This window comes from Salmo salar, chromosome 03 (genome assembly GCF_965601325.2).
Source record: "Salmo salar chromosome 03, fSalSal1, whole genome shotgun sequence".
NCBI classification, from domain to species: domain Eukaryota; kingdom Metazoa; phylum Chordata; class Actinopteri; order Salmoniformes; family Salmonidae; genus Salmo; species Salmo salar.
The window spans coordinates 39,789,132-39,802,229 of record NC_138293.1 but is presented as its reverse complement, the minus strand read 5'-3'; the positions used below and the strand labels follow the sequence as shown (position 1 = coordinate 39,802,229).

Sequence of the window (13,098 nt, the reverse complement as noted above, 5' to 3'; positions counted from 1 at the left end):
ACAAAAGGGAGGGGGGGGGGTCAATGTAAATTGTCCCGTGGTGATTTTATGAATTGTTCAGCAGTCTTACAGCTTGGGGGTAGAAGCTGTTGAGGAGCCTTTTGGTCCTAGACTTGGCAGTCTATAACTTGGGTGACTGGAGTCTCTGACAATTTTATGGGCTTTCATCTGACACCACCTATTATATATGTGCTGGACGGCAGGGAGCTTGGCCCCAGTGATGTACTGGGCCGTTCGCACTACCCTGTTGCGCCTTACGGTCAGATGCCGAGCAGTTGCCATACCAGGCGGTGATGCAACCGGTCATGATGCTCTCGATTGTGCAGCTGTAGAACGTTTTGAGGATCTGGGGTCCCATGCCAAATCTTTTCAGTCTCCTGAGGGGGAAAAGGTTTTGCCGTGCCCTCTTCACGACTGTCTTGGTATGTTTGGACCTTGATAGTTCGTTGGTGATGTGGACATCAGGATGTCATCTGATGGTCCCAGAAAAGATACATTTTTTTATGACACATCACCCCTTGTTACTCATCAAGGCTCTGATTGGTGAACCACCTACCTATTCCCAGATCTTTGTTTGTTGGCAAAGTTAAAGACACACAAACAGTGCTTTTCACATACAGTAATTATTATTATTATTAATCAATATGTCCTCACCTGGGATTTGAATTCACAACCTCATGGTTAACAGCATTCTGTTCTTCCTGCTACGCCACCATGTAGAGTATGTGAACATTATCAGTTAATGGTGAGAGAATAGTGAGTTTGATTTGATTTACTTATCTCAGCAATTTGTAGGGGAATGCTGTGAACCAAATTGTTGTGAGTTTGAATCCCAAGACATGTTGAATAATAATGACTTTATTTATGATCATGCACCATGTAATCATGTCTGTCAAATGTAAGTTGAAAACTTTGTGAGTGTCCCTAACCTTGTCAACAGACAAAGAACTGTGACTGGATCAGGGGTTCACCAATCAGAGCAACAGTAGCAAGGGGTGAGAAAGTGTGAGGGGGTGAGAAAGTTTCATTGAGACCATCAAGCGACTTCCGGACAACAGATACACAGGAATGTTCTTGCAACGTTCCCATGAAACATGTCTAGAACAGGAATATCTTATATTCGGACAACATGGCAACCATGTTCTGTGTATGTTTGGTGTGATGTTGAGGGAATATTCTCCTCACCCTCAGAAAATTGGACACAGGAATTTTCTTGCAATGTTCATGTGAAACATGCATAGAAAATGAGTTTCTTATACGGAGACTGGTAACCATGGTCTGTGTTGGTTTAGTGCAGTGGCGACCCTTCATTCAGGGCAGGTGGGGCAGAGCCTGTTTTGCATGTTATTCTGGCATTCATTTGTGTCACATATCAGTTTGCAAACAATGTAAAAAAATATATAATTTTCCTTGAGTTAACCCTTTTATGTGTGAGTTCCAAATATCTCTAACGGTCGCCCCAGCGTGAGTTTTTTTATGCACGTGATGTTAGAACGTTCTCTCCGTTCCAGAATGTGATTGTTACGTAACAGTACATTTAATCTGCGCCGCCCTCAAACCAGGGCACGCAGCCTGTTTTTATTCATAGGCTGTTTTCAACTTGTCAATTTCAAAAGATTTTCTAACAAGTTTTTTATTTTCTAAGAACAGTTTGAGTTGAGGTGTGTTCCACCTCATTCATTCACATAAATGTAGTCATTTTTACTTTTGCGGACCAATTAACTTCTATGGGCTAGGTGGGACGCTAGCGTCCCACCTGCGGGACACAGCCAGTGAAATATCAAGGCGGCAAATTCAAAAACAACAAAATGTCATAATTCAACTTTCTCAAACATACAACTATTTTACACCATTTTAAAGATACACTTCTCCTTGATGTAACCACATTGTCCGATTTCAAAAAGGCTTTACAGCGAAAGCAAAACATTAGATTATGTTAGGAGAGTACATAGCCAGAAATAATCACACAGCCATTTTCCAAGCAAAAACATGTATCAATAAAACCCAAAACACAGCTAAATGAAGCACTAACCTTTGACGATCTTCATCAGATGACACTCCTAGGACATTATGTTACACAATACATGTATGTTTTGTTCGATAAAGTTTATATTTATATCCAAAAACAGCATTTTACATTGGCGCGTAATGTTCAGAAAATGTATTCCCACCAAAACGTCTGGTGAATGTCCACATCAATTTACAAAAATACTCATCATAAACGTTGACAAAATATATAACAATTATTTTAAAAATTATAGACTACTCCTGGATTCTACCGCTGTGTCAGATTTTAAAATAGCTTTAAAATCCATCACGGCGAGCTATACAGACACCCGCCAAGTTCGGGGCAACATAAACTCAGAATTAGTATTAGAAATATTCTCTTACATTTGCTGATCTTCGTCAGAATGCACTCCCAGGACTGCTACTTCCACAAGAAATGTTGTTTTTGTTCGAAATAATCCATATGTATGTACAAATACCTCCGTTTTGTTTGTGCGTACAGATCACTTATCCAAAGGCAATACGCGCAAGCGCGGAACCAGAGACGAAAAGTCCAAATGTTCCATTACTGTACTTAGAAGCATGTCAAACGCTGTTTAAAATCAATCTTTATGGTATTTTTAACGTAAAATTGCGATAATATTCCAACCGGACAATAGCATATTCATTCAAGAAGAAAAAGAAGGAACGGCGCGTGACGGCGCATATCCAATCCCTTTGTTGCCAGGCAGTCCACTCAGGAGAATGCTCAAACCACGTTCTGAAGGCTTTAGACAGCCAATGGAAGCCTTAGGAAGTGCAACGTAACCCCACGGATACTCTAGTTTCGAAAGGGACTAGAAAGATGAACTACAATTCTCAGATCCTCCACTTCCTGGTTGACTTTTTCTCAGGTGTTTGCCTGCCATATGAGTTCTGTTATACTCACAGACACCATTCAAACAGTTTTAGAAACTTCAGGGTGTTTTCTATCCAAATCTACTAATAATATGCATATTCTAGTTTCTGGGCCAGAGTAGTAATCTGTTTAATTTGGGTACGTTTTTCATCCGGCCGTGAAAATACTGCCCCCTAGCCCAGACAGGTTAATTTCTTAGACATTTCTTAGACAAAATTACCCAAGCACTTCCAAATTGTTTGTACAAAGCTGCATACAAACATGGTCTCTTTCTCGAGTAAGGCAACTCCAAAATGCAGGTGTTTCAGCCTAACTCAGTGCTTTCTGTGGTGGAGGGGCAGCCAGTGAAAGCACAGAGTGTAGGCGTTGGTAATCTTCTCTAGTTGCACCGTGATTGGCTCAGTGTTCTGTCACTTATCTGAACATTACATCACCACAGAATCTACAGGGAGAGCTAGGCAGTTCAAGCCCCCTTGGGTGATGCCATAGATTTACAGAGAAGTGCCCATCCAAGAAGGATCTAGGTCATTGGCCACAGATAGAATTAGGTCAAATCACATTATATCTACCGTAGCTTTGACTGCACTGATCATGCCAATGCCATACTTTCCAAATCATAGCTAGTGAGCAAGATAAGCAGTCATCATCAGGAATCACGTCGACAATCTCTGGCAAATCATTTTCAATCATTCTCACATGAAGAGAATTTTTAAAATATTTTTTTTATTTCACCTTTATTTAACCTGTTGGGGATAGGGGGCAGTATTTTCACGGCCGGATAAAAAACGTACCCGATTTAATCTGGTTACTACTCCTGCCCAGTAACTAGAATATGCATATAATTACTAGTTGTAAATGTGCGACACAAACAACAACATAGAGTTACACATGGAATAAAGAAACATACAGTCAATAACGCAATAGAAATATATACAGTGTGTGCAAATGAGGTAAGATAAGGGAGGTAAGGCAATAAATCGGCCATAGTGGCGAAATAATTACAATTTAGCAATTAAACACTGGAGTGACAGATGTGCAGAAGATGAATGTGCAAGTAGAGATACTGGGGTGCAAAGGAGATTTTTTTTAAATAACAGTATGAGGTAGTTGGATGGGCTATTTACAGATGGGCTATGTACAGGTGCAGTGATCTGTGAGCTGCTCTCACAGCTGGTGCTTAAAGTATTTGAGGGAGATATGAGTCTCCAGCTTCAGTGATTTTTGCAATTCGTTCCAGTCACTGGCAGCAGAGAACTGGAAGGAAAGGCGGCCAAAGGAGGAATTGGCTTTGGGGGTGACCAGTGAAATATACGTGCTGGAGCGCGTGCTACGGGTGGGTGCTGCTATGGTGACCAGTGAGCTGAGATAAGGCGGGGCTTTACCTAGCAAAGACTTATAGATGACCTGGAGCCAGTGGGTTTAGTGACAAATATGAAGCGAGGGCCCGCCAACGAGAGCATACAGGTCGCAGTGGTGGTGTAACGCCCTGGCCATAGAGAGGGGTTTTTAGTTCTCTATTTTGGTTAGGCCAGGGTGTTACATGGGTGGGCGTTCTATGTTTATTTTTCTATGTTGGTTTGTTTCTTTGTTTGGCCGTGTGTGGCTCTCAATCAGGAACAGCTGTAGTTCGTTGCTGCTGATTGGGAGTCATACATAGGCAGCCTGTTTTTCCTTTGGGGTTTGTGGGTGATTATTTTCCATTTAGTTTTGTACCTAGCAGAACTGTAGGCTGTCGTTCATTTTCGTGTTTTGTTTGAAGTGTTTCTATTAATTAAATATTGAATATGAACACTCACCACGCTGCGCTTTGGTCCACTACTTCCACAGACGACGGACGTTACAGGTGGGTAGTATATGGGGCATTGGTGACAAAATGGATGGCACTGTGATAGACTGCATCCAATTTGCTGAGTAGAGTGTTGGAGGCTATTTTGTAAATAACATCGCCGAAGTCAAGGATCGGTAGGATAGTCAGTATACGAGGGTATGTTTGGCAGCATGAGTGAAGGATGCTTTGTTGTGAAATAGGAAGCCAATTCTAGATTACATTTTGGATTGGAGGTGCTTAATGTGAGTCTGGAAGGAGAGTTTACAGTCTAACCAGACACCTAGGTATTTGTAGTTGCCCACATATTCTAGTCAGAACCGTCCAGAGTAGTGATGCTGGACAGGCGGGCAGGTGCTGGTAGCGATCGATTGAAGCATGCATTTAGTTTTACTTGCATTTAAGAGCAGTTGGAGGCCACGGAAGGAGAGTTGTGTGGCATTGAAGCTCGTCTGGAGGTTAGTTAACACAGTGTCCAAAGAAGGGCCAGAAGTATATAGAATGGTAATTTGCAATCTGACAGATAAATGATAGATAAAACGTATCGGTCCTCATCGGCCATTGGACATAAACATCACCCAACAAGTCGGAGATTGCAAATTTCACAATGAGTGGTTTTCGGAAGGAATCAGTGGCTAACTGTGAGTGTCGCAAAGCATTGACTCTTTTTGATTCCCCTGCCTGCATTACGGTGGAGAGGGTGTGTGGTCCAAGTCTGAGTTGAAGGATTTGAAACATCTGTCTGAAAGGGTCACTTTTCTAAGCTTAAAATAATAAACACTCACATGCAACAGAAACAGACCAGAAACGTTTGAATACATTGGCCATTCTGTCAATCCAACATGACTTCATCCAGAGAATGGCAGACTTTGATGACAAAGTTTGACCAAGAGGACCGTCGCACCACCTTCCTGTTGTAGTGAGCACAGCACAACAGGGAGTCCAAAAATATATTGTATGCTGCTGCGTAAATGATGTAACAACAACTACATTTCGAACAACTACATTTGCCAAACAACTGTAGAATTTTGTAGAATAACCACAATTCCATGTGTTCCACATGTGAGCACTCGCAGAATATAGCCTATGCTACTAAGCACAGACTAATAACATAATAAAATGTAAAATATGCTTATATATTTCATCTGTTTCAAAAAAACATTGCTCTGCTATGAAGATTTTTACTGTAGGAGCATTTCGTTTGAAGAGACAATTCTGTTGACTGCTTGAGGGGATGACTAAGGCGAGTCTTGCCTGTGACCTCCGGAGGTGGTACCCGAAACGTGAGAATTTTGTAGCTATAAATTAGGCATACTGTACATGGTCTAGCCGCGGGTCATTTTTCGATACCTTTCAAGAATCTATCATAGTGTAAAAACGGTTTATTTATTCTCCATTATCATCAACGAAGTCATTTATCAGAGACAAGTGTAACTGATATCAGTCGTTGTTCGAAGATGGAGCTTCATTCATGTTGCTTCAACTTTGTTTGGTTGATTTCACCATCAAGTATCTCTTAGATGTGGTTCTGGACCCGTTCCGACAGACATTTTGATGTACAAAGCGCTCTGTGAATGTCATAGGGTCCCGTGCTTTATAGTGCCAGAAAGTCTTATTTTTGGTCTCTCCGCTCCCACTCTCTTAGCGGAGCTGACTTGAATTGTCAGGTTTCAGCCCCCACATTTGCATAGGGCGTGATGTGTCACATTGTCTTGCCAATCCAGACAAAGGAACGATTTCCTGTGCATGTGAAACTCACAGCTCCACTTGCATATGAAACAGGAGAGTCTAGAGGAAGCAACAATAGTCATTTCATCTCGCTCTGCTATTCTCAGCTGGATTTAGAGCTCTCGACATTAAAAAATATATATAATAATTAATCTCTCTGGAGAAGTGAGTTGGTATGACCCAATCCAGATATGAGCATCGCCAACTGGTAGTTATACCAGACAGACACTGACAGGCAGGCAGGCAGACAGACAGACATACAGACAGACTCAAAGAGACAGACAGAGAGAGAAACAGAGCTAGAGAGACGAAGATAGATACTGAGCCATTCCCGTGCAGATTTTTTTATTTGACTGAGTTCAACCAATGAAAGCATGTCCTCCCCAAGTGCAATCTTTCAGCCATTCGGGTAGGTATAATAACAGAAGATCTGCTGTCATCTCTCTCCCTGATGAGACCTTTAATTCCTGCTATTTGACTCCTTCAAATGAGAGCTGGTGAAAAGGAAACGAAAGTTTGAAAAATGTAAATGGATGCTCGAAAGCACTGAGAAACAACGCGGAGATATGAGATATACGCTGTGAAAAGCCTTGATTCTTAGAACCAATTTAGATACTGTTAGATAAGATCAAAATATGGTTCAATTAAAACGGCGATAGATGGTATATGAACCACATTGGAAACAATAGTGCATCTATCTTTCAGCATAGTGCATCTAATAAAGCATCTAGTGCTGATCTAGGATCAGTTTATTCTCTTAGATCATAATATATATGAGTACGTGGATGGGGGGGACCTGATCCTAGATTAGCACTCTGACTGAGACACTTCATGAGTACAGGCCCTGGTCATTTAGCAGTTGGTCTTTGTTTGCTGAGCTCATTGTCACAAAATATGTTGAGAGAAAACAGGATCTAGATACAGTATCGCTGAAAGGGATAATATTACTTTATTAAGCTTTTTAATGGGCAATCCAACATGTCACACAAACACCAATCATATTAACATTCCATTCGGATGAATGAAAAATGAACTACGGATTCTGATTCTGTACTTCTCCTGCAACAGGTTATACAATTAAGATACATATCACTATGATACAGATGTAGTAACACAGCTACATGTACTGTATAATACAATATTTATCAAGTGAATCAATAACGATATCAGGATAAGTGACAGTTCAGCAATACAACATAAAGAGGGAGATAGCTTTACTACTGCTGTCAATAGGTAAGATACAAACAGAAGTAGAACAATGAATTCTGAAGTCTACAGAAATATTTTACCTGCTCAGATAAAACCAAATGCCTCCAAACTCATTGGACGGCACTTCATCATGCAACAAGACAATGACCCTAAACATACTGCTAGAGCAACGAAGGGGTTTTGGATGGACAAAAAGTGGAAAATCCTTGACTGGCCGAGTCAATCACCAGATCTGAATCCAATTGAACATGCATTTTACATGCTGAAGAGGAGACTGAAGACAATAAGTCTCCAAAACAAGCAGGAACTGAAGATGGCTGCAGTACAGGCCTGGCAGAGCATCAACAGGGAAGATACCCAGCGTCTAGTGATGTCGATGCATCGCAGACTTCAAGCAGTAATTGCATGCAAAGGATATGCGACCAAAAATAAACAATGATTACTTTATTCTACATTATGCTAAACTGTCCAATGTTTTTTGATGCCCGAAAATGGGGGGGACTATGTACAAAAGCTTCTATAATTTCTAAACAGTTAATCTGATATGTATGAAAACACCCTCAAATTAAAGCTGACAGTCTGCACTTCACCCTCATTTTCATTGTATCCTTTCAAACTCAAAGTGCTAGAGTACAGAACCAAAATAACAAAATAATTGTCACTGTCCAATGAATTTTGGTGCTCAGTGTATACATATGGGATGAGTAATGCAAGATATGTAAACATTATTAAAGTGACATTATTAAAGTGACTGTGGCCAATGATTTCAAGTCTGTATGTAGGCAGCAGCCTCTCTGTGTTAGTGACGGATGTTTAACAACCTGTTGGCCTTGAGATAGAAGCTATTTTTTGTCTCTGTGTCCCAGCTTTGATGCACCTGTACTGACCTCACCTTCTGGATAGTAGCGGGCTGAACAGGCAGTGGCTCGGGTGGTTGTTGTCCTTGATGATCTTTTGGCCTTCCTGTGACAACGGGTGCTGTAGGTGTCCTGGAGAGCAGGTAGTTTGCCCCCAGTGATCCGTTGTGCACCACCCTATGGAGAGCCCTGCGGTTGTGGGCGGTGCAGGTGCCGTACCAGGCGGTGATACAGTCCGATAGGATGCTCTTAATTGTGCATCTGTAAAAGTTTGTGAGGGTTTCAGGTGACAAGCCAAATTTCTTCAGCCTCCTCCTGGTTTCCTGAAGTCCACGATCATCTCCTTTGTTTTGTTGACTTTGATTGAGAGGTTGTTTTCCTGACACCACACTCCGAGTGCCCTCACCTCCTCCCTATAGGCTATCTCATCATTGTTGGTGATCAAGCCTACTACTGTTGTGTTGTCTGCAAACTTGATGATTGAGTTGGAGGCATGCATGGCCACGCAGTCATGGGTGAACAGGGAGTACAGGAGGGGGCTGTGCATGCACTATTGTGAGGCCCCAGTGTTGAGGATCAGCGAAGTGAAGATGTTGTTTCCTACCTTCACCCCCTGGGGGCGGCCCGTCAGGAAATCCAGGACCCAATTGCACAGGGCCGGCAGCCTTGCGAGGGTTAACGCGCTTAAATGTCTTACTCACGTCAGCCTCGGAGGAAGGAGAGGGAGAGCCCGCAGTCCTTGGTAGCGGGCCGCGTCGGTGGTACTGTATTATCCTCAAAGCGGGAAAAGATGTTTAGGTTGTCAGGGCAGGGACATACTGTACCGCCCATCTCAGTATGGAGCGTAGTTCACAATGTATGTTAGCATCTATCTCATCAAGGTAACTTTTTTTATTGTGACATGTAGGTCTACATTTGCTGTAGCATAGCTTATGCTACAGTCATATAAAGACTGAATGCGCATCTAATTTACCACTAATGTTTTTTTTTTTTTTTTACTTTTTACCCCAATTGGTAGTTACAGTCTTGTCCCATCGCTGCAACTCCCGTACAGACTCGGGAGAGGCGAAGGTCGAGAGCCATGCGTTCTCCGAAACACAACGCCACCAAGACGCACTGCTTATTGACACACTGCTCGCTTAACCCGGAAGCCAGCCAGAGGAAACAACGTAGAAGCTGGTGACCGAAGTCAGTGTGCATGCGCCCGGCCTGCCATAAGGAGTCACTAGAGCGTGATGGGACAAGGACATCCCAGCCGGCCAAACCCTCCCCTAAACCGGACGACGCTGGGCCAATTGCGACACAGCCCAGGATCAAACCTGGCTCTGTAGTGACGACCCTAGCACTGTGATGCAGTGCCTTAGACCGCTGCACCACTCTGGAGGCCATTTACCACTAATTTAGCCACCTACTCTAATTACCTGGCTCCATCTGCACCTTTATTTCTTGTCTATTTACGACATTAAAATAATTCCATTATGCACTTTCATCTACAAATAATCATACTTCCTAGACAGTTCACCTAAACCCTTCAATAGATAATTTCAGGTTAATTCTGAAATCCATTTACATAACACAAGACACTGCGATAACCTTGCCTTCACATCACCAAAACCTCATCATCCCTCAACAACTTCAAGCGAACACTGGGGGTCAGCCTGATGAACCAAACTACCCAATAACCCACTCTATGTAGCGTAACTCTCACACACACATAATCAAACATGGTTTTTCTTGCATACTGAGTATATCATGTACAATTATAATTAACATGCTTTGTTTAACTGTTTAAACAAAGTTTTAGTTTGTTTTGTACTTATATTTGTGGTGTGGTTTTCATATAAGCCACTTTTGGCTTCAAAACTCTTCTTCACACCGTTTTCCCCAGTTTTTTTAACTGTACTTTTTTGTCTTTCACTTATTTTCAACAAAACCTAAAAAAAGCAACGTCATGGTTTATCATGGTTTGAACGATGTGTGTAATTCAAGTCCATTTAACACAGTAGAATACAGTACAGTAATACAGTTCAAACTCAAAAAGATTAGCTTCTGAAACTAGTTTAATTTATTTACCTAAGAGAGCATTTAGCTAGCTACATCTATGGGCTTTTATGGTTTTCTGTCGTGCGTAAGGTGCAGTAGCCTGTATGTATTGGATAATGGAACAATCATTTAGGCTTTTTGGGCTTGGGCTTTTTAAATGTTGTTTATGTAGGGTTCATAAAATGTATTTAATATTTGGCTCATCAGGCTCAGGTAGCACCAGGTTTGAATTTTCATGCTGATCAAAGCTATAATCAAATCCAGACATACTGTATTTATATGCTTTATAATGCTTTTGAATGACACTTCCGGGTTTGGCAGGAAATACCGGGTTACCCGGTAGAAATGTGATTTATTCTCGGGATTGAAGATTTGGAAAACATCAGGAAAATATGAAACTCTAAAACACACACACAAACATACACACACCCACACATCACACACCTCCTCACTCTGATTTGCTGCAATGCTGGGTGTCCAAGATGACCAATCCAACTAGTTCCACTAAGGGACAAAATTTCAAAAAAGAGCTCCACCTCAGGGTTCGATCTCAGTCAATCCAAACAGAACCCAGAGAAAGCCTGAATCTCTAGAAGCCTGGCAGCAGCTCACTCAGCAGGACCTCCCTCTCCCCCAGCAGCACATCTCTCTTTAGACTGGTTCCCTTGTTCACCACCTTCATCTTCATGGCCAGGCTCTTGACCTGGGCGGCCGGCACCGCGTCAAAGAAGAAGTCCTCGTTGAACATGGGGTTCCTGCTGTTATTGATGATGGTGCTCCTCTGCTTCTGCTGCTTGCCCGGGTTCAGGTACAGAGACACGCAGCAGTTGATGCTCTTCACGTCCGTCTGTTTCTCGTACAGGTCCTCGGCGGCGAGCACTCGGACCCTCAGCCGGGCCGCCTCGGCATCATAGTGAGTGCTGAGCCTCAGCGTGCCACCTTTGTTGAGGTTGACCGAGTGCTCACGCTGGAGGAGGTCTGAACTCGCCCCCCCGGAGCCGGTCCCCTTGCGTCCGCGGAAGGTAGGGGAGGGAGGGTAGCGCAGGCGGCGGCGCTGCAGACTGGGGCTGGTGTCGGGCGAGCTGCACTTGCCTGTGGACAGGGATCTGTGGCGTGCCAGGGTATGCTTGGCACGAGACACCTGACAGGGAGAAAAAATCTGTAAATTGAAGGGATGATTATATGATATATCATATAGGACCATATACATGAAATCCTGAGCTAAATGTATTTTAAAAACATGTAATTAAAGTGATCATCCTTAGGTGTTAACATCATTACTGTTTACCGTGGCCTGCGTCTCCTGTGTGATGGACCGGAGAAGGGAGGTGGAGCGGGTGAGGAGGGGGGAGGTAATGGGGGAGGACTCGGCCGAAGAGCACGTGTCACTCTCACCCCCGCTGAAGTAGCGGTAGGGGTTGGGGACGGAGGGGGTCAGGTGGTTTCCTCCCTTGGTGTGTCTCTGGGAGCCCGGGGAGGTGTGGGGGCTGCTGGGGTCTCTGTGGAAGATGGACTCCTTGCGGTGGGTGTGGGGGCTCTCCATCAGTGTGGAGAACCCGTACGAGGTTTGGGCCTTGGGGACGTAAGGCAGGGACTGGGGCTCTGCGTTGGTGTTGGGGTCTCCCCCCTCCCCTACCCCGCTCCCCGGATCATCGGTGCTCTCAATCTGGATGATGTGGCGGTTAGCGGCCCTCAAAAGGCTGCGGGTGTCCCCGGCAAGACGAGAGAGCAGGCGCGGGCTGCGGGGGTTCAGGTTGCAGCTGCCCTGGGTCTGGCTGCAGATGGTGTGCTCGGAGGCGTAGTGTCGCAGGGTGTAGCGGGGCTGGGGCTCCGGTGTGAGGGACTCTGCCTCTGGGGGGCAGCAGATGAGTTTGTGGGGGATGAAGAAGTCGGGGATCTTACCGGGGGTGATGATGTTGGTGTGGACGGAGACGGGGTCTGTCTGGTTCTGCTGCTTGTCCCCTGCCAATGCAGAGTGACCGCCATGAGAGCCACGGAACTTCTCCAGGAGCCACATACTTCCCCCCAGGGCCTGAAGTTAGCTAGCTGCAGACACAGATGGACAGAACGTGATGATGTCATCCAGTCACAGGTAGGTAGGAAATTACATCCCCTTGTCAATGACATCCCCCTGTAATTCAAACTGTGCATACAGAAAGATAAGTGTGGGAGTCAGTTCATAAAGGTAAATGTGGAAAAGTGGGTGCATCTCAATAGTATGAACCCAGCAAACAGGGTACGTCGAAAATGACATTAGGCAACGTTCTCATTAGGTCCATTTAAGGGTTTGGGTGAGACGTTATCCCACTGATGTTCTGAGAACATTCTAGGAGCCGTAATACATGCATTAACCTCGGGACCATAAGACGATGTTCAGTACAGGTCACGGTTTGTTCTCAGTATAACGTTATATAGTAATTAGGCATTTTCATGTCCATTAGGTAACGTTACGAATAGGTTCCTATTTGGTTCTGATAGGACGTTATCCCTGGGACATTCAATGACCACAACGGGACGTTTCATGCTAGTCA

At 43.8% G+C, this 13,098-nt stretch overlaps 1 protein-coding gene across 1 annotated transcript; it reads right to left on the bottom strand.

Annotated features, from left to right (window-relative positions):
• Positions 1–7,407: 7,407 nt before the first annotated feature.
• On the bottom strand, positions 7,408–12,605 carry LOC106600443 (C2 calcium-dependent domain-containing protein 4C). The gene is made up of 2 exons (XM_014191802.3): positions 11,856–12,605; positions 7,408–11,708 (listed from the first exon to the last, which is right to left on the bottom strand). Exons 1-2 carry the CDS (start codon positions 12,582–12,584, stop codon positions 11,157–11,159), a joined length of 1,281 nt encoding a protein of 426 aa, XP_014047277.1. The 5' UTR covers positions 12,585–12,605; the 3' UTR covers positions 7,408–11,156.
• Positions 12,606–13,098: the final 493 nt, after the last annotated feature.